The 26,996-nt window shown below is 43.2% G+C and overlaps 1 protein-coding gene across 2 annotated transcripts in view; it reads right to left on the minus strand.

The window, feature by feature from the left end:
• Positions 1–1,229: 1,229 nt before the first annotated feature.
• Positions 1,230–26,996, minus strand: part of LOC144768509 (protein NDRG3-like) — a 355,018-nt gene continuing 329,251 nt past the window's right edge. The window contains exons 15-17 of one of the 2 annotated variants that reach the window (XM_078652236.1): positions 17,844–17,895; positions 4,174–4,212; positions 1,230–3,491 (exon numbers count right to left, since the gene is read on the minus strand). In XM_078652236.1, the coding sequence (XP_078508362.1) occupies positions 3,322–3,491; positions 4,174–4,212; positions 17,844–17,895 (261 nt within the window). In that variant the 3' untranslated portion in view covers positions 1,230–3,321. The remainder of the gene's footprint in view (positions 3,492–4,173; positions 4,213–17,843; positions 17,896–26,996) is intronic. The other variant, XM_078652237.1, reaches the window with a different exon arrangement.

The raw sequence follows: 26,996 nt of genomic DNA on the forward strand, positions 1-26,996 counted from the left end.
GTGTGTGTGGATGTGGCTCTGTGTGTGTGGATGTGGCTCTGTGTGTGTGGATGTGGCTGTGTGTGTGGATGTGGCTGTGTGTGTGGATGTGGCTCTGTGTGTGTGGGTGCTTGTGGCTCTGTGTGTGTGGGTGCTTGTGGCTCTGTGTGTGGGTGTGGCTCTGTGTGTGTGGGTGCGTGTGGCTCTGTGTGTGTGTGTGTGAGTGCATGTGGCTCTGTGTGGGTGCAAATGCAATAGGTCTCGCATTTGCGAGAGATTAAAATATTGGCATTGTAAATGAAAATGCCATTTATTTATATGTTTTAAAAACAAAAATAATGTCACGAGCAATGACAATAGCTCTAACTTTAACAAAGACGAGACCATTGCATTGTAAATGCTTGTTAGGTTTCCCCCCTAACCTCTAAGAGACCATTTTTACCCTTGACACAAGGACAGGAGTTAATGCCCAACCAGTATGGGATTAATTAGGGAATACTTCCAAGTTTTCAATGGAGACACATTTTTCCAGTGGTAAAAAGTTGGTCTGAGTAAATGCTCTTTTGCTAGAAACTGATGTAATGTCAAAATCTACACAACATACATGTTTGCCTTGGGGACATTTTGGTGCTTACTGGGTCAGATGTCGTAGTGTGATAATGCATCCAGTGCAGGTAGGTTTGTTTTGGAACCCATAGTTAGTAGTTCCCATGCAAGAGAGCCCACACAGCCTTTTCATGCTCCAGATATTTCTAAAATGAATACCACTAAGTTCTGTAAGAACAGCTGTTAATCAGCATCAAGACACACATGAGTGAACATAAATTTAAAAAATACACATTATGACTAAGCCTGGTAGGCGACTGTTGCTGCTTCCCAAATGTGAATTTTTGGGGAATTTCCAAAAATGTACATCTACTCCAAATGTAGGCATAACCCTACAGGAGTAGATTCACAACTTTTTAATCAGCCCCTCGTTTCTCAGTACTTTGGAGGCATTTGTGACTGTTGATTTTCATGCTCAGGCACCTGGCTCTCCTCTTCGATCTCAAACGAACAGTTTCAAATGCTGCACTGTTTAAATCGGAGGATACTTATGTGATTTTTTGCAACACTTAAATGCTCTTTTGGCTGTTACATTTATGTGCTCATAACAAATATAACAGAAGTTGTGTCTCCATAATCCAAGAAGAGGGATCAATGACCGTGAATACAACTGCTGGACACAAAAAGAAGCAACTCAGGCAAGGTGCGATCACTGAAATTTCAATAATGTTTAATATTATTAAGTAGTGTAGATACAAAGTCACATTGAACCAACAGTGCTGGCTAATTGGAGACCTAAACGTTGAAAATTCATAATACTGTAACTGAAAAGGTTCATGCAAAGAAATCGAAGATAGCATTTGCTCCAACCGGCCCACATTTTACTGGTTAGCTATATATACTTCTTAGCTAAAAGCACATAAAATCCCATCATGGTATTGCAATATCTGGGTAACACTCCCTATAGTCCCAGCACTTCACAATGGCCAATATATTTCCTCATCTAGGGAGGACTATTCTAAATGGCGAGCTACAGTCCAGGAAGACACCCAGGCATCAAGTTTTTATTTTCAAAAAGAATTTGAAGTTACAAACTTTACCATGGTGTCTGACAAAGTAATCCAGTTGTTTAACTACATTGATCATTCAAACTCTATTACAATCAAATGACTCGTTTATCTAGTCTGGTCTCCACCTGTTTACACAGATGCCAATCCATCACACCGACTATCGGAGAAATGTTTCCAATTAATAACCATGAAAGGAAAAATCTTCACTATTTCCAGGATTTTTAGCAACAGATTTATTTACGGTATATTGCACTATCTGACAGGATGATGGTTAATATATAGCATTGAAGGAGCAAAGTACAGGACCAGAAGAGAAAAATGTGCAATTATAAGAAGTTGTTCTATTCTTTTATACTTAACAGGTCACCTAAGCAGAAGCGAATAGGGATACAACTGCTAACATAACCGATACACAAAATAATTTAATTGGGCTATCCAGGCTAACTGCCTAACACTGGCCGGAGATCACAAGCAACTGAGCAACCAGCAAAGCTTTCAGCTCAGAACTCTGATCATCATCTTTCATGACAAATTTGTACACCAGTTTTACTCTCTTCTCCTTATCAGACTGATTTTTCCACTCTGTTGGCTCGATCAATCATACTATGCAAGATTGATCAAAACCTAAGAAGAGAAAAATGGACCAATTTGTTAATGCCTGGAGATATAATGGCGCTAAATAGTAGTTAGCCGAGGATTGTGTATTTAAACAGATCACACAAGTTTGCTTAAAAATAATGACCTACAAACAATACCATGTTCGAAAAGCAGAGTTCAGATATTACCAGACACAAGGACAGTTATAATTCTTAGAAATGTATTTAGACTGACATCAAAAATATCCACTTCTACACTCGCATGACAACGACTAGAAAAGCTGCATCTTGAAGAGCAGAGACCAACTGTTAGTTCACAAACCTTTATTTATTAAATATTTGATCTTTCAGGTATTACTTTAGTTGCACTTTGCTTGGAAAGCGAGGGGTCATATCAAACGTAATGATTTAGGATCAGTCTAAAGCTAGGAAAACTTCCCATAGGGCGCAGTGCAAAAGTACAGTGCAAGAAAACCTCGTTACTGGACGTAAAGCAGAAAATAAAAGGACTACTGAAGAGCCACGAACATGGAAAAAGATCTGCAAAACATCCGTTTTTAGGACAGTACATGGCGGTGACTGTTTTTTAAAATGACTGAAAGCACATCAAACAGAGGTTCAATATCTCAGGATCTCCAGAAGACACCAGCAACATTACAGTTTCACTACCAGGAGTGTTTAAACCTTTAAGAGCGAGAGGAGAATTGTCCTGACCACTATGACCTCAGTGAATGTAGCTCAAAATGTAAAGCGTTTCAATCATTCGAACGTTTTCTTATATTAGCAAAAGGAGAGTATTCGAAACACAAAAGCTGCACAAAAATGTTTTTCCTACAAAGCAATCCTAAGTAAAGCACACAAAACCACAATTCAACAAACTGCAGGAAGAAAGGAACAAAATAAATAGCTACAAGTTATTGGTCTTGTACGAAACACGGAAAAAATTGACAAGTAGATCAGAGTATTTTGGAATGAAATACAGAAAAAAATCTGACTAAACAGTTTGTAATTCTACAGTTCTAAGGGGAAAAAAAAACAAAACGCCCATGCAAGTTTAGAAATTAATCCATAAACCGAGTTGAGGTGGGTGAAGTGCTTGCGTCGGGTGTGTTGCTGCCAGACAGTGTTCTTTAACACGACACCTCCATAGTTTGGGGTGCCTCCCGCACTTCCATATCTCCAGAAGCCCCATCCACATGGGTGTTGGTTTGAGATCGGCTGCGGGGGCCTTCCGAAGACCCGACACTAGATGAAGAATGCGTGCGGGATCGAATCAACCTGGTCATGCTAGCCGCTGGCACTGAAAAAAATACAAAAACATTAGTTCTTTAAGCAATATGCAGAAGTTTACCAAGCACAGAGAAGCGGTTGACACTTTAAGAGATCACCGTTAGAGGAATGTGAAGGAACAAGGTTGCCTCTGCCGAAAGATTAGCAGAATACTTATGTTGCAGACGCTCCTTCTCATAACTATTTCTGGTCACCTCTAGAAGTTTGGAGTTTCCCTACTACAGGCCATTTTTACCAAAGCTCTACTGTAAGGCTGCAGCCCCACCTTTAACATGTACATTGGCTGCGAATACTTTTCAACTGAAAAATATCACCTCTATCAGTTTACATTGTTTGTATATACATTCAAGCAAACAAAAGCCCACAGAAGCCCCAAAGAAATTAAATGGAAATTGTCCAAGAACTGCACAAATCACCCATGAACAAAATAGCAGGCATTGACAACAGATCCAACTTAGTTGGATGCAAGCGATAGAAGGTCATGCACAACAGGAACAAACCAATTTAAAATAAAAAGCCCCAAACAAGCAGACGCTGCAATGAAAGACAAGACGCAGTCCGCCATGCTGGGAAGCCTTCCCTTCAACAGGACATCTAGCATCCATTGCACACAAAAAACATCAAAACGAAAGTGTGTACATGTGAACTTATGTGTCACGAGCACAGTGGCACTGTCGGATGCACATTGGTACCTGAATCAGCGCTCAGATGGCTGAGCTGTACATACGGGACTGCAAAAAGAATATATTGGAGAAGAGGATGAAAACAAATGCATCATTTAGTAGAAAATTTACAAATCTTTGTACCTATTCTACAACCACTTTAATTATGTGTAAATGTATGTTGGCATGATACAAGCGACTAAGGATTTTCACTGTGGCCCGACAGAGCCACATTTAATTCTTAAAGTGTCTCAGAGTTGCTCTCCATATATTTATTGAGGTGCTGCTTGTGCTGAGGTGATTTCCAAGTGTTTTGCTTGACTTGATCATCAGAAGCAGTGACGTGCCACACTGAGACTGTCCTCGAAAGAATACTACTGGGAGTCAATACAAATGAAAAGTACAACACTAAAAAATAGTTTCAAGAGAGTCTCAGGTCGTTTTCCATTGCCTCCTTCTCCAACGACCTCCCTTCGTCCCTTCCTCTGAGCCCCTTGACCAAGGTGTACCAGTTTATACATGGACAGCTCCGGGACCCTCCTCCACCACGATTGGGAACTCAGTCACGATACGTCGCCACTGCTATTGAAATGACAGTAACCCGGTCCTGATGGGTGAAATCCTTCAACAGGCCGAAACGACAGACTATTACAGCGAAAATTTCAGCGCTACGTCCCCAAGGATACTCAGCTTAATTTCCTTTGTAAATATTATCATTTATTGTTTGGGTCGCACATCTATGTACATTTCACCATCATTTGTGTTTGTTTGTTGCGCCCCTTCTTGTCACTGTACATAATTCCTCACTTGTCACTTGCGCAGTCACCATTTTCACGAGCACTTGTGCACAGTATCCCACAGGTTACATGCCATTCAAGGTAACACAGTACTACCCATACATATGTTTGAATATATGGAGTGAAATATAACAAATATATGCATTTACTAATCTCCAATCTATGTTGTCAAAAATTTGTCTCCCTGGTTTCTCCTTCCGCTCTCAGCAACTAATTGTGCTGCTTGAAATTGACCTTTAACTAACACCCTCAGAGACATTGTTGTAGGTTACAGTAAATGATCCAAGGAATTATTTGCCACCTTACAAAACTTTCCAGACTCCCAAAGGAAAAGAACTTAGCTATTGATCAAACCTTCTGTAACACGTTAACATCATTCTTTCAACGGAAGGTTTTTGATATTTACAATGCCTTTTAAATGGGAAAAACGGAGCAAAGGCTCACAATGATCAAGGGTAATCGCATCACTTTCTTCACCCATCTTGTAGCAATACCTCTCATCAAATTTCTTTTCTGCAACCACCATGGATCAAGTGGTCACACTGCTTAGGACAACTAAATCTGGCACCCCTACAGATCCTTGTTCCACCAACACCATCGGTCTAGTCCCAGAAATTATGGGATCCCACCTGAGGTTTTTAATTTACATTTCCAGCCCGGGGTCTTTCTAACTTATTGGAAAAAAGCCTCCATTTTATTTACCTCTTTTAAAAAAGGCAAATTTAGGCACTTCAAACCCTGGCAGCTATCGGCTTATTGCATGCTTGCCTCTACCAGCAAAAATGATCAAAAAATCCTTAATCTCGAGTTTACCTCTTTCATCAATAAGAATCATTTATTGAAGACTCCAAGTACAGCTTTAAGTCAGAGCACAGCACCAAGCTGGCTCTTATTAATGCAACAGAGGAAATCAGATGGAGGCAGCCAGGCCGCACTGATCCGGTTGGACCCCTCATCGTCATTCGACGCAGTCGACCACCGTCTGCTGATCAACCGTCTTCAGGATTTGGGGGCTCTATCCCTTCTCAAATTCTTTAAGAGATTAAGAGCAAACAGTGGAAATCAGCAATTCAGTATCCACTCCTTTTCAACATCCTTGTGGGATACCCGGGGCTCCACCCTTAGCCCTTCTCTTTTTAACTTGTATGTCACCCCACTGGCACAACTCATCAAAACCTTTGGGTTTGCCTTGGGGTCATACGCTGATGACACCCAGATGGTTTCAATATCAGGCAATAATTAGGACACTGCATCTAGGTTGCGCCAGTGCATGCAACAGATCGGCAAATGGATGCCAGAAAACTCTTTGAGTTTGAACTCAGGAAAGACAGAGGTCCTGCTTTTCGGATACAAGGTTTCCTTTTGGTCACCTCACTGGTGGCCCCAAGAAATGGGAAATCTGCCGATCGCAGCAGTAAAAGCCAAGAACTTGGGGGCTATTTTCGATACTAAGCCCTCTTTCAAATATCACATCAATGCGATTTTCTCCTTCATCTTTATCATTTCGAAAATTGTTAAAAAAAATATGCCTATTTATTCCGGAGTAGCTTCAGAAGAAGGTGGTCTCTGCCCTCATTCTGTCCAGGCTGGACTACTGCAATGCCCTTTTCATCGCTTTTCAGAAGGGGCTGCTGGTCAGACTTGAGGTTCTTTAAAACACAGCCAGGTGGCAGTCCACTAGACAAGCAATGCTAACCGTCACTGGCTTCCTATACAGGCAAGGATCAATTTCAAAGCCCTCTGTATTGCCTTTAGGCCCTGGACCAGGGCTGGTCCAGAGTATTCTAAACAGGTTCTCCTGGTACACTTCTCAAAGAGCTACGATCCACTTTTGCCAACCTAGCTTAAATCTCAAAGTATCAGCTCGAGAGCTGGGGTGGAAGGAGCTTGTCTCCGCCACGTTTAAACTATGGAACTCCCTGCCTCCTTATCTAAAGTCGCCTTCTGATCTGCTAGCTTTTATGAAAGCACTCAAAATCTGTCTCTTTATTCAGTAACATAGGGTAGTTCCGTTCCCACTGGCTTTTAGTGGTTATTTTTTTTCTTTTACAGGGTTTTTACTTTCTCAGTGTGGGCAGTGCCTAGATGCCTCCGGGAATTAGTTGCACTCTACAAATACAATATCATAGCAAATAACTATGGGTCAGATGTATGACCATTTAATTTTGCGAGTCTCTAATTTCGCACAATTAGGGAATCGCAATATGAAATGTACTAATGTGTCTTTGACACATTTTTGTTCATCTATGGGGTTACAATTGACCTGCCTCATCAATATTCATGAGGCAGGTCACAATTTGCAACCCACTGGGAATGGGCAATAAAACAGGGATAGTAGCCTGCTGGGGACAGCAGACCACCATGTCTGTGTTCGCTTTGAAATAAAGCAACTTTTGTTTTTTTAAATGCAGTCCTTCTTCCTCAAAGGAAAACGGGATAAGTAAAAAAAATAAAATAAAAATGAAACGTTTCAGTTTCATTTTTTAAGGGTATGTAGTGGTCCGTGGGACCACTGCCTGCTTCTAAAAATGTTTCCCCATCATTTACTCAGGGGAAGGGGTCCCCTTCCCGTTTGTGACTGGTTTACCATCTACTTGAAGTAGGTGGTAAACTGCGATTGTTTTGTGACCATATTCCTGTCGCAAAACAATCATACATTCCCATGCGACTCGCTATTAGGAAGGGATGCCCTTGGCACACCCCTTCCTAATAGCGACTCGCAAACCCTATTTTGCAAGCCGGTAATAGGTTACTGACTCACCAAATAAGGTTTGAACATAGAAAAATGTATTTTACAAGTCGCAAATGGCCCGATGGGCCATTTGTGACCAGTAAAATGCATCGTTCATTTGACCGTATGTGTGATAGTGTGGATGTGAGGCGTAGACAAAACGTATTTCCAGTGCTAGGATTGCCTTTTAAAAACTGGTCGCCAATGCCTGCACTACCTTTCCAGTGCGGCTGATGCTTGGGAAGGTTTAAAAAGGAACCTCCGGTGTTTGCACCAGATAATTTCTTATTTATTCCCAAGTGTAGGGCTGAAACAGAATTCCTTCAGTTTCAGCCCCCACTCCTTGTTCTATATATAATGTAGTTACATGGGTTTCAGCCAGCTTTCTTCATCCTTTGGTCTGCTGTTGTGTTCACATTTTTCTTCCATTCACTACAGCATACATTTTGGGGTACTAGATCATCCCACTTTAGCCATGTGGTAACTTCACTGTGAATAATGGCATTTTGCCTTTTCAAAAGAAGCAGATCCACACATGAAGTACAACTCTTCAGTTCCTTAGGCTAATTTTTCAGTGTGTGCTCCATAAGACGAAAGTCAGATTTTTGCTTTTCGGTATTTTCTTTTTCTTTATACTGGTAATCAACTGGCCCCTCCCCCGACAATAAAGATTTGCAAAAGCCATGACAAATCAAAATAAGCATTGAGAAAGCCAAAAGTCTGGTAGTTAATAACAGACCTATTAGCTTGGTAAATGGTTAAAACTACTTGCTTGAAGCAGAATATTGTCCTTCATCCAGCAGAACCCCTAGATCCTTGAAGCAAATCAGCTGGCATTCAATTTATGCAACACCCTTCCCCTATTTATCAAATAAACCCAACCCAGCACTGCGTTTGGCAGTTCTAAGACTACAAATGGGGTTGAACCTGGTCTATGCAGGGCATGTGGGAGAGTTCATGATATGGCACAGGGAGGAGAATTGTCACTGCGTGTTAGAAATGTGCTGCTTCTCTGTTCATGTTTTACTTGCCTTAATTTATATTGTATATCTTTAAGACATTTTTTAAAAGCCGTTTTAAAAAAATACTGGATTTTGTCAAGGGCTGAGGCAAGAAGACTTGTATACGATATGCAATTTTTGGATGTAACCTGTATGGTGGGTAGATTTTTATTGGCTTTTAAGAGTGGCATTTTTTGGGGGCATTTATAAAGACTATGGTATGCTACAGTTTAAAAAAACAGTGGTTTAAATAAATGTAACCTTTAGAACTGCACCTACTGAACTGGCAGCTACATATGGGCCCAATAGGAGATGACTGAAGTCGAAACTAAAGGTCAAACTCAAAATAGCAGAGGACAACTACAAACAAACAGGAAACGGGCTGACTGGAAGACAGTCACAAATACAAAAGGTTACACAAACACCCTTCTTGTGAATAGATCTGGGAGGGCCTTGCTGCCCCTTAGGCAGGAAGATGTAAGTGCCTGGTTACAAAGCCCATCACTTTCTGGGAGGGGGACGGGGGCTAAGCATAAAACAGGGTCAGAACTGAACTTGAAAGAATGAAATGGAGTCCTAATGCTTGAGGAAAGACAAAAGGGAAACTGTTTAGGCGGGTATACTATGAACGAGTATATACAGCGGGAGACAAGAAGGGCAGACAAATAGTGCAAAGCATACAATTTCCCATAATGTCAGCAGAACAAAGGGAATATGTCTGTGCCCCTTTACAGACACTGAAGTGCTATAAGATTTTAAGATAAAAAAAAAAAATCATTTAAACCTGCATCTCCCAACAGCCTCACAGGTCTAGACAAGGTGGAGGCTGCGGTAACGATGTATGCTGCGGATACTGTGGTCCTCCTAAAACCGGGCAAAGGTGACCAACAGCGCAGATCCTACAAACCTTTCCTGCTCAACAATGTAAAATATATATGAAGGATCTAAGCTGCTACACTTGGACCCATCCTACCAGACACAGCAAGATAGATCAGGATTTATCCTAGACTGGCATGCTTTTAACAATATTTGCCTAGGTGAAAAGGGTAACAAAAACAAAAATATCATTAGCGTTGATAGCGTTCGACATGGAAAAAGCTTTCGATATGGTAAGTTAAACCTTTTTAAGCAGAGTGATATCGGATTTGTGTTAAGGGATGACTGGTCATGGCTCCTCCTAAACACATCCACGAGCAAGAATCCTAGTTAACTGCATGTTTTCAAAGCCATATATGATCGGGGGGGGGGGGGTGCAGAAATCAATCACAACTCCTATTTGTCCTGAGCAATAAACCATTAGTCACGGAAATCACCTGAACTAAAAAAAAAAAAAAAAAACAGACACTCCTTAAGATTTCACTTTTTGCTGATGTTTTACTGTACTTTATGGACCCAATATACTCTATCCTTCTGCTATTATACATCTTCACACTATTTAGCACCTCTAAGGTACAAATTCTAGCAAAAGAAAATCCCAAACTTTTGCTAATACAATACGATTTAGAAGGAAAAGTTAGACTGCAAGTGAGGCTACCCTTCAAAATCAATAACTCCCTGAAATGCTTTGGGCTGTATACCAAATACCATGAACCAGACCAGGCTTTCCCAGTTCCAGTGACGCATCAAAAAAGATTTCACACCAGCAAATGAACTAAAGGATTTTCAAGGATTAGCCCGATGGAGGCTGCATAATCTTAGCATGTCTCCAGGAGAAAGGGGCCAAACCAGATCCTTTGATAGTTTTAAAAGAGCCAGCAAGGTAACAGAGATAAATGTAGGTACCAATAACTGCTCAATTGAGTGATGCACCCGGTAAATAAGGCGGCAGCAACACTTGAACAGATTTTGAGAAACTTGTGACATCATTGGGAACCCTTAAATGAGTGGTCTTGAAAATATACAAACAGCGTTTGAGCCCTGTGCCACAACCAAGGTGGAAATAAATGAAGAGTTGGGAATCACTTTTAGACAAATACATAGAGCCTAAATGTTGGGAGGTCCAGTGGAGGGATAGTACAGCAAAGAGCAAATCCACATTACATAAGGAATCAGCTCTCAAGGTGAGGGCCAGGTGGTATCTGACACCCGATGCTTGAAGGTATTTCAGACGAATCCTGGAGAAAATGTGGTAAACCGGAACGCCAATTCATATATGGTGACACCGTCCCAAAGAGACTATTGTTTGGAAGAAGGTCCTAGCTGCAATTAAATAAATCAGGCTGTACAATCTCAGAAGACCCAGAAGTGCCAATACTGCACAAGAGATAAAAAAACTGGCAACGTTTGTGAAATAAAGAATGAAGAGTGATATTCCATTTTAAAAGAATATTGGATAGTATCCACTGTGAAATATGAATGGATTCACACATTTTGAAAAATAAATTTGCTCCTTTCATTTTGTTTATGTACTTTGTTTTACACTTCAGTATTCACATTTCTTATATTTCCTTTTGCTTCATGAAGCTGTTGAACAAGAATATCTGATGTTAAATTGATATTATGCTGCTATATGTCAGATTTTAAAAACTCCCTACTCAAACAGATCTCCTACCATAGAAACAGCTCCCCTCTTTACAGTTAGTGAATCTGTGTCTTACGCCCAGGGTAAACTCTGGTTTGTCCAAGAGTGGTGTAAAAAGGGAGGGTGGAAAGTGGTCAGACCACAGCACCTTAACCAAGAAATTCTCACAATCCTGCCTTACAATTGGAAAAATGTATGACCCTTATGGCGCCAACACATCCCACAGTGGCCGGTCAGATGGGGTGTGTTCTAGGAAACACCACACACTTCCTGGATCCTCTCTGGCGTAATCTAGCACATACTGGAGAGAAGTCATTTGGACATGGTAGTAGCTAAGGTCTATTATGCCCAGACCTCCCTCCCACATCGCAGCTGTATCTGATCAGTTTTTAGGCCCACAACCAGATGGAGTTAATCTCCTTTAATTAATGGGCTCATGGTGATATTACTACATTTTTGAATGCAAGTATTTGATTCAGTACATAGAGTAATGTGAAAAATAGGGGTTGGCCTAGGTAAGGACCACTGCTTATGACCCAACTCCCTCCTTGTTTTGTTGATAGCGCCCTAGAAGATAGTGAGCACCACACACATGTAGTATACCACAGCGTGCTGCATTTATCAATGTGGATGACAAACAATGCGAAAAGAAAGCTGTGGAGTATATTCTTCTTTGCTCTGACTTCAGCCGTAGTGTTTCTTGAAGGAGGCAGAGATCTGCCTTCAGCTGACAAATCCATTATGCTAAGCGCACTGGAGAGGCATTAAACCCCCTTAAGCTCTACAAGGATATAAATGGGAATCATAGTAGGCCGCATTACACATGAGAAGGCTTTCCACAGAGCTTAGATACACTTACCTTGCCATTGCTTAAGCGAGCAAAACTCAAAAAGCCCCTGAATCCAGAGACCCCCTTGAGTCTGCCTGATCTCACACCTCGATCCCACCCTTCGTGATCTCTCCATTAGCCAAACTATTTAGTTGGGATTAAAAAATCTTTATTTCCCTCCAAAATATAGTGACAACCATCTGTCATACAAATGTGCGTTTTAGACCACATATTGATGAAGGCTCCACTCTTGTGAAGAAGGGAGCAAGTGCCTTTCAATGCCAAAAGTAAGATGATTAAGAATTTCCTTGGGATTCCAAATTGCCAAAGCTTCATCGCTACACTGCACACGTCATAGTGGTAATGCCAGTCAACAACACCAAACCTGCCTGCCTTTCACTTGATTTAAGAAGAGTTATCACATCTAATCTAACTGCCATTAACCATTTGCAATCAAATCATGAAAAGGAGCCCCTCAAATAGTGAGGGAGGTATCCGTCACTACCAAAGCCTATCTTTGGTGAATGAAATGTTGTCCTCATAACACTTTCACATACAGCATTCACCACACCGGACCCTAACATTTCTTCATTACTACACAAATCCATAATTCTAAGTCTCAAAACGGTGGTCAGTGTCCAAAGCAGCAACATCATCCTCAGTTTGAGGTGCCGCAGAACGTAGAACGATAGGAGGCATTTTCAACCTAAGAAACTGAGTAATCTGAATTGTGCTGGCTGGTAAAATGGCAGGAATGCCTTAATCAGATGTGCCCTGAGGTGCTAAAGCACCAAGAAGAACAAGTTACTTACCTTCAGTACTGCTCTTTCTGGTGGATACTCTTCCTAACTGCAGATGCCTTATCTTGTGAACATCCCCAGGCACCAAGCTACAACCAAAAAAATCAAAAAGCAGTGCTCCTGCACACATATATGTTGTTGTACGACTCCACGCAGACTTTATTTCGATCCGGAAGTGACCAGCGGAGCCGCATATAATACCATCCATACAAACTGATGTCAGTTTCTTTCGTATGCTTTACCACACTCAGGATAGAAGCCTATCTGCAAATGAAAAGCACCAGTGTGCAGACTGCTAAACTGGAACTTTAGATGGAAAACTAGACAATTCCATGGAACGGGAAGTGCAAGGGTGGTGAGGAATCTACAATTAGCTAAAATATCCACCAGAAAGAGCGTTACCAAAGGTAAGTAACTTGTTTTTCTGATGGATACTTCTAACTACAGATTCCTCACCTTATGAATAGACACCAAATAATTACCTCCCAAGGTGGTGGTCTGTGGAATAGCTCAGATCAAAAAGTCCAAACAGGCAAAATTACCTTCCTGACAGACTTGACTGTTGATGCAATAGTGTTTTGTAAATGCATGCTCTGAAGCCCACATTGCAGCCTGATAGATATGCAAGATAGTCACTCCACCTGCAATTGCAGTCATAGCAGCCTTGGCTCTGGTGGAATAAGCTCTCAGACCTTCTGGAGGCTGTTCATAGGCATGCACAGCATATCTTAATATAAAGGACTATTCATCATGATATGGTCCACTTTTACATCGCCTTGCCTTTCTTTGCTCAAACGAATCCAACGTAGATCGGACTGTCTACCAGACGGTCCTTAGTTCAATCGAAATAAAAGCTCATCACTCTTTTGTGGTCCCAGCAATAGAGTCTTTTCCTCTTTCGTGAAATGAGGCAGAGTGAAGAATGTCGGAGAGTAACAGGTTGTCCAACATGAAAAGGCATCACTACCTTCAGCAGAAATGCAGTTCAAGTTCTAAACACCAGCTTATATGACATGCTTATGTTATCACAACTACAAAGACAGTAGAAGGTTAAGTGGCATAATGAACAACTGTGCATTGGCTCGAAAGGGGTACAGATGGGTGGATGTGAGAACCAAATTCAGCAACCCTTTAAGAAATGTCATCACAACAGGTAGTTTGAACAAGAACGGCTATTCCAGAAAACGTAAAGAGGCCAAAAGGGCCGACAATTAACATTGGCCACTGCAAGTCTTTCCTGAGCCAAAGATAAAACGAACAACTAGACATCCAACAGTTTGGTATGCTGAGGGTATGTCTGGTGTTTACCATACCAAGCCACAAACTTATCCCAGTGCCCGGTGTATAATGATTTAGTGGAATAGGCACCTGGCAACAAAGATCCATACCAAGATCACATCAAAGACTTCAAATGGAGATCTCCCCGCATGGAGGTGCTGCACTGCTGATGAGACATAAGGTCCTCTTGAAGCAGCAGACTAACCGGAGGACAACTGCTCAAGCCCCAAATTTCTGGGTCCCACTCGAATGGCACAATCCAGAGCCACAAACATGACTTGGGCCGGGTCATTCCTGATCTTCAGAACTCTGGAAAGTTGAGGCAGCGGCAAGAAGGCATATAGGAGTGCTCCACTCAAATCAGAAAGCGTGTCTGAGAGAAACCTTTTGAGGAACTCCAACATGCAAAAGTGTTGACACTGCGCATTCTCACCAAGGCAGTCATCTCCCCATAGCTGAAGACGCCCTGCACCACATCTGGGAATAGCTGCCCTTTGTGATCCACTAGGTGTCTCCAGTTGAGGTTTCCGCCATGGCATTCAAAGATCCCAATAGGTCTTCACAACCAGGGAGATGCCCTGCCAACCCAACCAGTTGCAGAGGTGCAGAGCTCCCAGGATCCCATCCCATTTGCTTGTTTCAGTACCACACTTGTGGTGTTGTCCTTGAGGACCTGCACAAGCCTTCCATTGCTGGTTGGTAGTAAAGGCCTTCTACACCAAGTTAATCCCCCTCAACTTCAGGAAACGGATGTGAAGTTGTCTCTCCCGGAGACAAGAGTCCCTTGAACTGCACCTCTCCAAGATGACCTCCCCAACCAAGTGGCCGATTAGGATGGCGGTGAATCCGCATCCTCCGGGCCGGCGGAAGCCACCGCCGGCCCGGAGGATGCAGATTCACCGCCGGAGTGACAGAAAACACCCACCGCTAGATTAGGATGGCGGTGGGATCAGCGGCGGACGGCAAGTACGTCCGCCGCTGATCCGTGGTGTATGCTGGCATATATGGTGGCGGTGTCTGCAAGACACCGCCAGCCATATTAGGATGCATGCGGAAACATGCTTTTCCACGGCGGCTTTTCCGCTGTGGAAAAGCATGTGTTTTTTTTGTGTTTGGGGGCCCGTTTGAGGCCCCCAGGGTGTCGGGGGTGCACATGGGGGTACCTACGGTACCCCCCAGCATTTACATGCACAAAGCGGCAGGCACCGCGCGGTGCCTGCTGCTTTGTGCATGTAAATGTAAAGCATGCATTTTTAACCTTGCGGCGGGTGCTGCTTCAAGCAGCACCCGCCGCAAGGTTAAAGATACGGGATGTGACCGCCAGGGTGGCGGTCACATCCTAATTACACCAGAGGGACCGCCACTGCCCCTGCGGGTGGCGGACGGACGCAGGTCCGCCCGCCATCCTAATAGGCCCCCAAGTACTGATGCATCAGCCACCAACATCAAATCTCAGTGGGACCCAGGACAGCATCTGAAATATCTGGATCATAGTCTGAATGTCCTGTGCTCGTTGATTCGGAGGGGAAGACTAATGGCACACTCTATCCAGTCTGATATGACTTCAGCAGGTCTGACTGAGAAACCCAGTGTTGTAAGGAGGTTCGCCGCTGTTTGGAGATGGTCCGCGAATGGCGAGTCCGTCTTCAACAGCCAGTCTAAGTGTGGGGGATGGGAGGGGATTGGTACACCAGACCGTGGAAGATGGGCAACAAACACAGCCATCACTTTTGTGAACACCTGAGGGGCAATGGCGAGACCAAAAGGGAGCACAGCAAACTGAAAATGCTTGTGGCCCACCTTCAATCACAGATGGCATCTGTAGACCTGCATGATGGATATATAAAAATTGGCATCCTGCAGGTTTAATGCCACCTTCCTGTCCACTGGATTAGGGCGGATATAACTTAGGCCAGCGCGAGCATCTTAAATTTGTCTTTTCACGGGAAGGCTTTAAGAGGGCAAAGATCAAACAAGTCAAAGGTCTCTATTCTTCTCAGGCACCAGGAAATAACGGTAATAACATCCCTTCCTTATAAACAAGGCTGGTACTCTCCATGGCTCTTTTGGCCAAATGAGCATAGACTGACACAAAATGGAAAAATGGAAAGCTGCTCTGTAACAGGAGACAAGTCTGGCGGATGGGAAGGGAATGGCCGGGCATAGCCCCACTGGATGATTTTAAGGACCCACCTGTCGGAGGTAATTCTCTGCCACACCCATGGAGGAAATGGAATACACAGTCTCATACAGGATAATTGTAGGTCAATAAGAGCACACTAAAGAGGTTTTGGAGTTGTTGCCAGAGGGACGGGGGACGGAGATGTGCCCTGTCCCTGTTTATCGAGGCCACTACCTGACCTCAAAATGGCTGGGATGTGGGATCCAATAATATAAGTTATTAAAGACCATAAGAATAAATAGGCGCCACATGTTTAAAGTCAAAAATATTGTCATTGGTTTGAACCCCAATATATGTAACTTTTAGGCCTTGCCATGATAACCCGTCATGAAATTTGACTACCTACAATTGGAATGTGTTAACCTATCGCTAAGATAGAGCCCAAGATAAATATAGTTTGAATTCTTTGTTGGCTCAACATACTACATTTATTAAGTGTGTTTCCACAAGAGCTGAATACTAGCGTCAATATAGCATCCATTGAGCGCATCAGACATGGGAGTCTGATATTAAAATGATCAATTAAAACTCAACCTTCAGCACCCACCTGCAGAATCAATACTTTAAGAACGCCAAGAAAGGCACAAGTTGGGTTACCTATCCTCTATTACAATGTCCCACACCATTCACAAGGTACTAAAGCACTGTGGTCTTTGAATTATTGGTTGGAGGAACTTCTAATTCTATGCTATAGGGTTAACCCTTTTCACACATTATGAGTCTACAGACAATACCGGTAAGTGAAAGAGCCAGATAGTCCAACATTCCATGCTTGTACACACAGAACAAGGCTGAGGGCATGAGTGTGGGAGTGTGCATGCAGTAGAGTGGGTGTGCACACTCAGCACACCTAGTAGAGAGCAAGAAAATGCATGTGCTCCAATGGAGTGCTGAGGAAAGAAAGGTGGTTTCCTGCTGTCAGATTTGGAAAGATAGGACTCATCCAATCAAAAGCATGGCAAATAAGTTGTGCTCTACCGAAGGGACAAACACAAGAAGAGGAAAGAAAACCATCAAATAAGAAGCAAGATTGACAAGAAATCTAAACTTTGAAAACCAACGGCTTGACCCAAAGTCCAATCTAAGAACTACACATAATTGTTCTTTGACAATGAACACACCGAAAAGTTGTCCGTAGGCAAGGCCTAAAAAGGAAATTATGATTATAGCCGTTATGATTAAATCTTTGCTAGATCTATATAGTTCATTAGTATTTGATACGCTCTTCAAGGAAGCAAGCACCTACTCTACAGTAGTGTGAAGTGTCATGCATTCTACAGAACTACTTGGATTGTGACAATAGAGGTTAATGGTCTTAGTTATTTCTTGAAAATATTTGGCTTTGGTCTTCGTATAGAGAGCAATCACTTGAATTAAAACACACAGGTTATAGTGTTAACACTTAATTTACAAATTAAGTTTGGCTCACTGTTTACCAAGGCCGACATTTTAAAGTCCTTTTAGGTAAATTCCTATGCAAAAAGAAAGTATAACTGTCATATTTTTATGGCTTCTAAAATACTGTGGGTGGCATTTGTTCACCAAGAAGACGAATACTTACTGTAGCCCATTCCTTGTACGAAGTACTTGAACGCTTCTGCAAGCTTTCCAGGCTGAAGGAGACAAAACAACGCAATCGTTAATACTTTACTAGTTTGGTTGGTCTATATTTTTGTCCTTTTGGGTTTTGATACACTTTGGACCTAGCATCAAGAGCAGAGTAATGTCTACACAGAACAGTTTGAGATTAACATGGTGTGCAGTGCATACAATAATATGGGCTGGAATCGGACTGCGAATGGCTACAGAAACTAGTGGCCGTATTAAGGTAAGTGTGCCTTTTCATTGTGTGCCCTGTGAGCCCCTTTAAAAACATGCACCCAGCACAAACAATGAAAATGTGCCCTATTACCATGAATGCGCTGCTCCCAGGGCAGTAGCATTCCTGTGAAAAACTTCTGTTTTAAATCCGCTCCGTGTTTTCACAGTGCAGGCGGCAACCCGCCTGTACTTTGAAGGGGAATTAGAAATTCCCTTGCAGGCAGGTGCAGTCAGTTACTGCACCTGCCTGCAAGGGGATGTCGGAGGAGTCCATAGAAACCCCCTCCAGAGGGCTGCTCTCAGGGGGCGCACTGACAGTGTGCCATGATTTAGGCGGCGAACTGTCAGTGCGCCTCCTGAGGGTGTCTTCACCTCTGCGCCCATGTCTGTAATAGGACATGGGCGCAGATGCTAAGGGGTTCCCTCATTTGCATGGGGCACGCCCCCGCAAGATAGCACTGGCGCTTTATGTGCGGCAGCGCTATCGGTATTACACAGGCGTCTGCAGGCTCTTCTGCAATACCAAAGTGCCCCAGGGGCACGCAAAGTGGGCGATAGTGCGGTTGCGCCCCCAGTGCACAATATGTAATGTGGCCCCAGGATGCGTTCAAGCGGAGTTGGAAACCTATAATTGGGACCTTGGCAGCACGCTATGCACATTGATTTTACAGATTTACAAGTAAAGTTATTTAATCCGAGGATCATGATGAAAAAAAGCACAACTGTTTTACTGTCTGAGAATTTTCAAAAACTGCTTGCTGCTATTCCGTCACCAGATCAGTCATAAAACTTGAAACTCCCTGTAATACTGCCACTGTTGTAGAAGAAAGCGGAGATGGACTTTGATAACTCAGCAAGAAGCTTGCACATTATACAGCAATATCTTGTTCTTTGAACTGATTCATCTTCACAATGGAGATACATTTATATACTTTTAAATACATGCATCTACATAAAGAAATATTGTGAAGTGATTAGGCCATGACCACACTCTCCCAACGCTACCATGACACATTTCAGACGTTCTTATGTCTCCCCATCTCCTACGCCTACTTACCATGAAGAAAGGAACTCCAAAAGTGACTCCCATGGTAATAATAGAATCCTGAAGAGCAGGCTATACGAAATTGTATACCACAAATGAACATAACCGTCTATGAAAACCCCAACAATGGACCCATTGGTTAGAAACTAATAGTAAGACCAAGAATCCATACGCAGATGGATGAAGTCCTTTAACTTACAGAAGTAGCATGGCGAAAGAAGAGGAATATAAACAACTTGATGCCATGGAACAACAGGCATCAAGTTAAATACGTTGCATATATACCACAATAGTACCAGTACAGGACAGAGTCAGAGCAAGGACACAAGGGTGCTAGTGAAAAGAAAAATACAGAATTCGAAACTCATGCGCAACCACACAGATAGAGACTGTGGAATAGACCACAACAAAGAAGATCAGTAGGACCAACCTGCATATCACACGTATTCAGAAATGCACCCTCCTAAAGAAAGGCCACAAAGGTCACCGAAAGTAAAAAGGGCACAAGAGAAAAAGATGTCCCATTAAAAATCTTTGGTCAGTCCCAGTGTTAAAGATTGGAGGGATTTGTTAGCATGAGCTGAAAGCCATTTTGTATTTTGGCAGCCATTTTTGTTAGCCATGTGCTCGCCATGTGCTGTTTCCCTCTTCAGAGCCTTGCACATGCTCAGAAGGGCCTAGCTAGTAGAATGCACCTGCTTCTCTCATACAACTGTCAGGCTATTTTTGCTGCTGTATGGAGAAGTAACTCTCCTCCCACTTTGTTGAGCAAGCAGATCTTGCATGCCCATATTAGGCATTTTGCATGCTTACATGAGCCAGGACTGCACCTTGGTCCTATGCGGACTATGCAACCCTAAGCATATATAAAGCCCCAGTTTTCTGTACTCCTTAGACTGCCTCATACAGTTGCTAAGGGTTCCGTGTGACGTAGTCTCCCTCATCGGAGGTGAATAAATGCATTATTTTTATATTTCAGCTTATGTGCCAATGTCTTCTTTGTTGGTTTAAAAGGACCAAGTATCAGTGACACCCCTGAGATGGTTTCTATGTTCGTCACCAGAACGTGGATTATCAAGGAGGGACCATATAAGACATTCCACTGCTCCATTAGAAACTCCTTTTACAAAGGGTGAACCGTGAGAAAATCTGGAGAGACTAACAATGCCTCAGTGGATGCATTCCAACAAACTGTACATATCCTTCTCCATAAGGAAAAACAAGACACAGGATTCCTTAAGGGATAGCAAATTAGTAACAAGAACGGCAACATGCCTTCCGCAAATGCCCCTAGGAGCAGGTAACACAGGTAATCTATCTGCGTTCATGAAAGAAATACCACAAAAAAAAAACAAGATGTCTTGGGGAAGGAACCCTTGAGCAGAGAAAAACCTATTCAATAGGTAGTAGATCACACAGGGTCCCAACCGGTCATCAACAGTGCAAATACAAAAAAGAATAAGACCTGCATCAGCAAGAATACCACTCCGGGTGATGTGCTATATGGAGCAGACCACAAAGGGGCACTCCAAAAGGTGTAAAAAACGCAGGTGTAAGTCAGTGAAACCACCTAGAAAAACAGGCAGAGTGTGAACAACCCAGCTATAGAACAACAATGTAAGTTAACAGAAAGGAAAACAGCTAAGGGTCTGCACCACCCAGACCATCTCCAAATCGACATAAAGAAGTGTCTGCCTGGGCACCAAACAAATGGAAGCCATCAAAAGGCATTTCTATTAAAGTAGATTGGACTGCCTCTGAAAATGCTGTGGTACGAAGTCAAGCCCATTGGTGCAATGCCACAGAAGCAGCCATGGCCCGGTCAACCTAATCAGTGGTATCCATGCCACACCAAATTAATCTAGCACTGTGCTGCCCATCCAAGATCAACTGGGCCAGATCCTTCCGATTAGCATCTGGGAGGGATAAATCCCATAAGGCATGAGAAAAACGTCTGAGGACACAAGAAGTTTTAATGGAACGAAAAGCTGCACTGGTGGAAGAGAAAATATGCTTTACACAAGAGTCCTGCCTCCGGGATCTCTGTCAACCGGAGTATGAAGAAGACAATCCAAATCATGGGAAGCCGTAGCGGCCCGAACTACGAAACTGCGATGTGTCAGAGGAGACAAGCTGGGTCAGTGGGGGGAGGGAGATACTTATGGGCAATCAAACGGTCCACAGGAACTCCAGAATCAGGTCTAGCTCAGGCCCCCCCACAAAATATTATGCAGCACCTCACAAAAGGGTAGCAAGGGTTCAACAACTAGCCGAGCAGGTTGAAAAACCCCAATGAAGGGGTCAGTCGACTTAGTCACTAAAGGAAGAAACAAATCCAAGACCACAGCCACCCTTGACAACATGTCTGCCAAAGAGCTGTCCTCCATAGCTAGGCCTGGAAGAGAAAGAAGGCCAGAAGCAGGCGAAGACTCTAACCAACTTGCTTCATCTAGTTCAGTTAACCAACTGTCCAACAAAGGGGGAACTGCAGACATTGGCTATACCAAACCAACCAACTCCAAATCGTCATCCAAATAATCTTCATGTAATGGTTCCTCAGGAACATGATGGATTGGCTCTGCTCCAGACGATGATCCACGCCAAACCGGAGTCGCACCGACGTCCGGAGAAGACTGTGGAAGGGCATCAGACTGTGCCTACAGCGAGCTCCGAAAGTTCAGGTACCTGGTGCAGAGTTGATCGGTGCCCCAGGTGGGAACCTCAAAGAGCTGTGCACCGATATTAATGAAGTCATAGGCTTAACTGCAGCCAAGGCAAACCCACCAGCCTGGGTACAATCAAGGCACCCAACACCTCCTTAGGGCCGGAAGGCACTCTAGGGGAAGGTGAAGACTTAAAAATGGAGTGGAGAGCTCACCAGTAATCTCTCATTTGGGTGAGAGTTGCCTCTGCTCCAGGAAAGGCACGGAGGAGCGCAAGAGACTCTTGCATGGGGTCTTCAGCCTGAGAGCATGAGGAGCCGTGGGATTCCACGTTGTGGGGCAACAAAGCTGGGGGACGCCACAACTTCGACCACTTGCAATGAGACTTGCCATCGACTGGGAGTGATGTCCACGGGAACAGCTCAGCAAAAGATCCTTAGAGGGAGGAGACCAAGATCGATGAGACTTGGAGGATTGGGATAACGGCGCCATCAAGAGATTCATCCGTTGCCCCCATAGCTACTTGGACTTCAGTTGATGACATGCGTCTTACTCCTCTGAGTCGTGCTGCACGCCTAAGCACCACATACAGATAGAATGAGGGTCCACGGCCGACATCTGTTAAGCATAAGACCCACAAGGTTTAATGTCAGAAGACATGGAAAATAGGCAGTGTTTCACACGAAAAAACGTCATAGTAGGCCAAAAAATGGCCAGAGGAACCGCTTCTCTGGGTTGTAGCACGGAAATTAAGAAATTCACGTCATTGCTTCGGGGATGGGCTTATATAGACTCCACCGATAATAAATCCAGTTGTCAACGTCGCAACCGAGTTGCACGCCGCCCTTGGCCAACGCGCAGAGAGTCAGCAGGAACATTTCCCGATTCCAGTCTGGTGCCCAGGGAGAGTTCTAAGGTAAGGAATCTGCGAATAAAGACTATCAGAAACAATACTACAAGCAGAAGACACACTAGTATGTAGGCAAATGGCACTGTGCCACATGCACTATGTAATGTGCTTGCTTGGGTTTTGTGATTTAGATTTTTCTTTTGATATGGTGCTTAAAATACCTGTTGTAACATCACAGGCCAAACAACTAAGCAGGGCATTTATGAGATGCATGTGTGTACTTAGGCAAATCTCAGTATAAATGGAAACTTTTCAGACAGCCTTTCCCAGCATCATTCCCTGCTGCTCTTATTCAGCTGGGCATTCAGCTTTATGTGAAACTAGCAACAGAAATGTTGCAGACTAAAAATAGAAGTCTAATCTTACCTGCGCAATCTGTTTGTCAGCAATTAATACTGAGGTGTAAAAACAGTCCAGCATGATTGCCAAATCCAAACTACTGCCTGGAGCTAAAATAGATGAGACTCAGGATCTCTGTCACTCAATGTTCTCTGCTCCAAGTTAGTCTGATGGAGGGAACCTGGCCTGGTGCTCAAGTGGTACTGTGCTGAACTCGGAATTGAGTAACACGAACATACACATCTGTTTGAAACTCATCTCTGCCACCGTACACTCCACACCTGACCTGAAGTTGTCCCTGTAGTTTAGTCTCAACTAGTGTAATCAAGTATGGACCTGCAGTGCTCTATATCACTAAAGTGTTGAGTGCCCAACACACTACTCTGTCCGTACACTCACACATTGAGCACAGCAGTCCCAGCTCTTTCCTTCCTGCTATTCCAAACTAGCTTCCCTCTGCTACCCATGCCTGAGAGACACACAAAGAACTTTGCCAACAGTCTCTCATAACCTGCAATGGTACAATGTCATTCTCTCACACACACACACACACACGCCTAACAATGACTCGGAGAAGTCATTGTTACCTATACCTCTGACAAAAGAACCGTTTTGCCAGTGCATCCAACAAAGACGACAGACCCATGCCATTCTGATGTGGCAGGCAGACACACTCCCACAATCTCACATTTACACATATTACCATTCAAGACTTTTGCTGTTCACCATAGAGGCTGTACTTTATTTCTGACAGTGGAATAGCAGCCCTGTCGCTGTCCTCATGCATCAAAGGCAAGCCCAGCAGCTCACTGCTTAGCATGCAGGTCTTTGTGAAAAGAATAAAGCCATGGTTATTCGAAGACCTACTAATCACTGTATGTGCCTCGTCCCAGTGCTGGAATTGGACAACATTTACTCCAGTGACCCATACATTTGGGGTCAAGGTATGGAAGAGGAAAGGGGGTGGAGTTATAAGGGGCAGAGCTTAAAAAGCAGAGTCTGACACGCAACTTATACATTTATTTTAAAAAGAAATCTGCTGCAAAGCAAATGGCAACAAGGACATGTTTGACAGTAAATCTGCGCTACCTTGCCTGATTGGCCTCTTGTGTGGAACCTTAATTCACACGTGCCTAGATCTGATGCCGTTCACATTGGGAGCACAGAAGAAAATCCACATAGGTAATTGTAGTGAGCTTCCGAAAGGGTGTGCAACTGTTCATTTGAACGTGTCTGGCAGAGCACCAAAGCAATACTCTAAAGCATGGGTACTCGCAATATTTTTCCAGGGCTGCAAAGTGTGCCTGGGGTGTGCCAGAGGGCTGCATTGATGCCAGCATGGTAGGAGTGGGGCTTTGTGAGGAGAGGGGTTAAGGTGGGCAATATTGCTAGCTTGGTCGATTTAGGTGTAAAAAGGAAGTAACTTGATTGTTGAATTGGAATGAAACAGAATTGCACAATGTGAATCCAGAAAACCTTGGATCAGTCCCATACTTGACCAAATTGTGTGATCCTAGACAATTGTCCAATTTCACTTTGCTTCTTTCTTCTTCATCATCACATATAGGAGCATCTAGTAATACATGAGTTCAGGCTATGTGGTGTACAAAACCTCTTGTGTTTGATTAAATAAACTATAATGTTGTCCATGTATAATAACAACCCAGACCTCCCAGAGGGTTCTATGTGACAACTGACTTGCCTTTTAGTTCACTATTGGCATTGTTGTCAGGGAGGGCAAAGGCATGGATGTTTCTACGTTTATTTTTTTAAACTATCAGTTTTAAAAATACTTCTGAATGCTTTGCTATAATTTGATGTACTATGTTTAAATGCATTCCATTTTAATCAAAAACACGTGAATTTTGAAGAGACTCATTTTTACACGTTAATTGGAAAAGGTGTTAAAAGAAAATAAAGGTTTAATGTCTAAAGTCTAGCAATGCTCCTGGAGACAAATTAGTTTGCTATGTGCACTGTCCAGATCTCTAACCCACTCCATCCTGCAGATTCATTAACATGGTGCTGATGTTACTTGAACCTCGCATATCTTCCCAGATTCAGGCAGTGGTTCCAATGTTATTAGGACTAGGAGTTGCAGGAAACTGGGTGGGGGGCCCAGTCTGTGCTACATGCAAGCTCCAGTGTGGAAGGTATGAATAAATAGTGCCTTTCACTAGAATAAATACTGCCCAGAATATATTCCCAGCAGAGATGCGCTGCTTATGGACTAAGCATTCGCCAAATGCGTGGGCACCTGTTCAGCAGTCATAATGGGAGTAAATAAAGGAAGGCTCAGTTAAAGAACCGATCTCAAAGTTGTGAGGGCCAGTGCAGCGCTAAACCAAAAACCATCCGGAACTAGACCGACAACCCAGGCAGCCACATTGAGAGTGGCTTAGAGAGAAACAAGCCTAAAAGTAAGAGGGATTTCTTGAAGCACAACTCCTGCCTTCAAGATCGTGCCAGGGCGGTGTTAAATTGGAAACCAGTTTAAACTAGACCATCAACCCTGGTCGACATGTTGAGAGTGGCTTAGAATTTAAAAAAGTATGGTCATGAAGGAACCTTAAGAAAATTTACCTAGATTGAAAATGAAAAAAGGCACTTTTAAAGGTGGAATAAAACAAATGATGTTTGTGCTGCAATGCCTCAACAACAAATGGGCGACAGGTTCAGATCCTGACAACTATCAGACACCATCACACCCTCGATCATTAGGTTATAGTGAGCAACCTTCCACATCTAAATACATTTAGAGGGGGTCAACTGCACCCCAAAGGCACAGGGGGGAAGAAGAGGTTAGTACAGAAATCAAGATAACCGGGCCAAAGAGAAACACACAACAAGTACAACAAATGGAAGAGCTTTACTCAATGTTAATTATGATCTGGTCTAACTTAACATTACCCATATTTAATCTTTCATCTCGCCATCTCACAGAAGTGGAAGCTTCAGTAATGAGCGCTTGGTAATCATTTCAACCCTTTCACAGAAATTACCCCTTTGAAACTAAGGTAGAGTTGCATCGATTCTTTAGAGCAATCAGATTAAAATAGTTTTTGTTACAAATGAATCTATTTGATGCCCCATTGCTGCATTATCCTTCAACTTTTTTCCTAAGTAACCACATAGGCTCTATGGACATAATAACCTTCAAAAATGCAGTCTTGACTGTAATAGCTTTGTTATTCAACAAACCTCAATTTTATAAACATAATTTGACTAAAGAACAGCAGTTTGTTTTTCAGAATTTACAGACCACAGAAGACACAGCGAATAAACCCGCAGACAAAGGTGGAGGAATTGTTGTAATGTATAGAATCAAATACAATGAGGAAGTGTATAAACGACTTAACATGACCAATCATTTAGAAGATTATCCAAAGATCCCACCACTGATATTCAGAATTATGTATGTGTCTTGTAAAGCGCACTGCTGCCCTGAGGCGTCGTGGCGCTGTAGACCGCTGGGGAACCCGTCTTGGCTATCCCTGTGAGATGGTCCCTAGTGGGTATCTCCAAGGTGAAACCAGGCATCCCCAGCGAATGTGGGGGGCCGTTGTAGAGATGAGGCAAGCTAATGCCCATAGTTGCCAAGTGTGATGCCTGGTTAGAGTAGGCACCGAGGCGAGAATTATCGAGTCCGCTGACCCTGGTCCACGACCCTGCCGCGTCGGGAATAGAACCCTGGTCCCGGGCCGTTCTCTGCTTCCGGGTCTGCCGCCTCTAACCAGTGAGCCACACCACTCCACTAGAATTATGTTGCCTCTTTAATCAAAAATTGACTTGATGGCGGGTGGCTGAGCTAAAAAGAATATTCCTTGCTTAATAGGTCTGAATATACTGTTCCTGCTATTTATATTTCATCTAAGATTCATAAAAACCTAATTGATCCACCTGGATGACCAATAGTATCAGGCTGCAATTCAATTT

The sequence above is a fragment of the Lissotriton helveticus genome, chromosome 7, assembly GCF_964261635.1.
Source record: "Lissotriton helveticus chromosome 7, aLisHel1.1, whole genome shotgun sequence".
Lineage (NCBI taxonomy): Eukaryota > Metazoa > Chordata > Amphibia > Caudata > Salamandridae > Lissotriton > Lissotriton helveticus.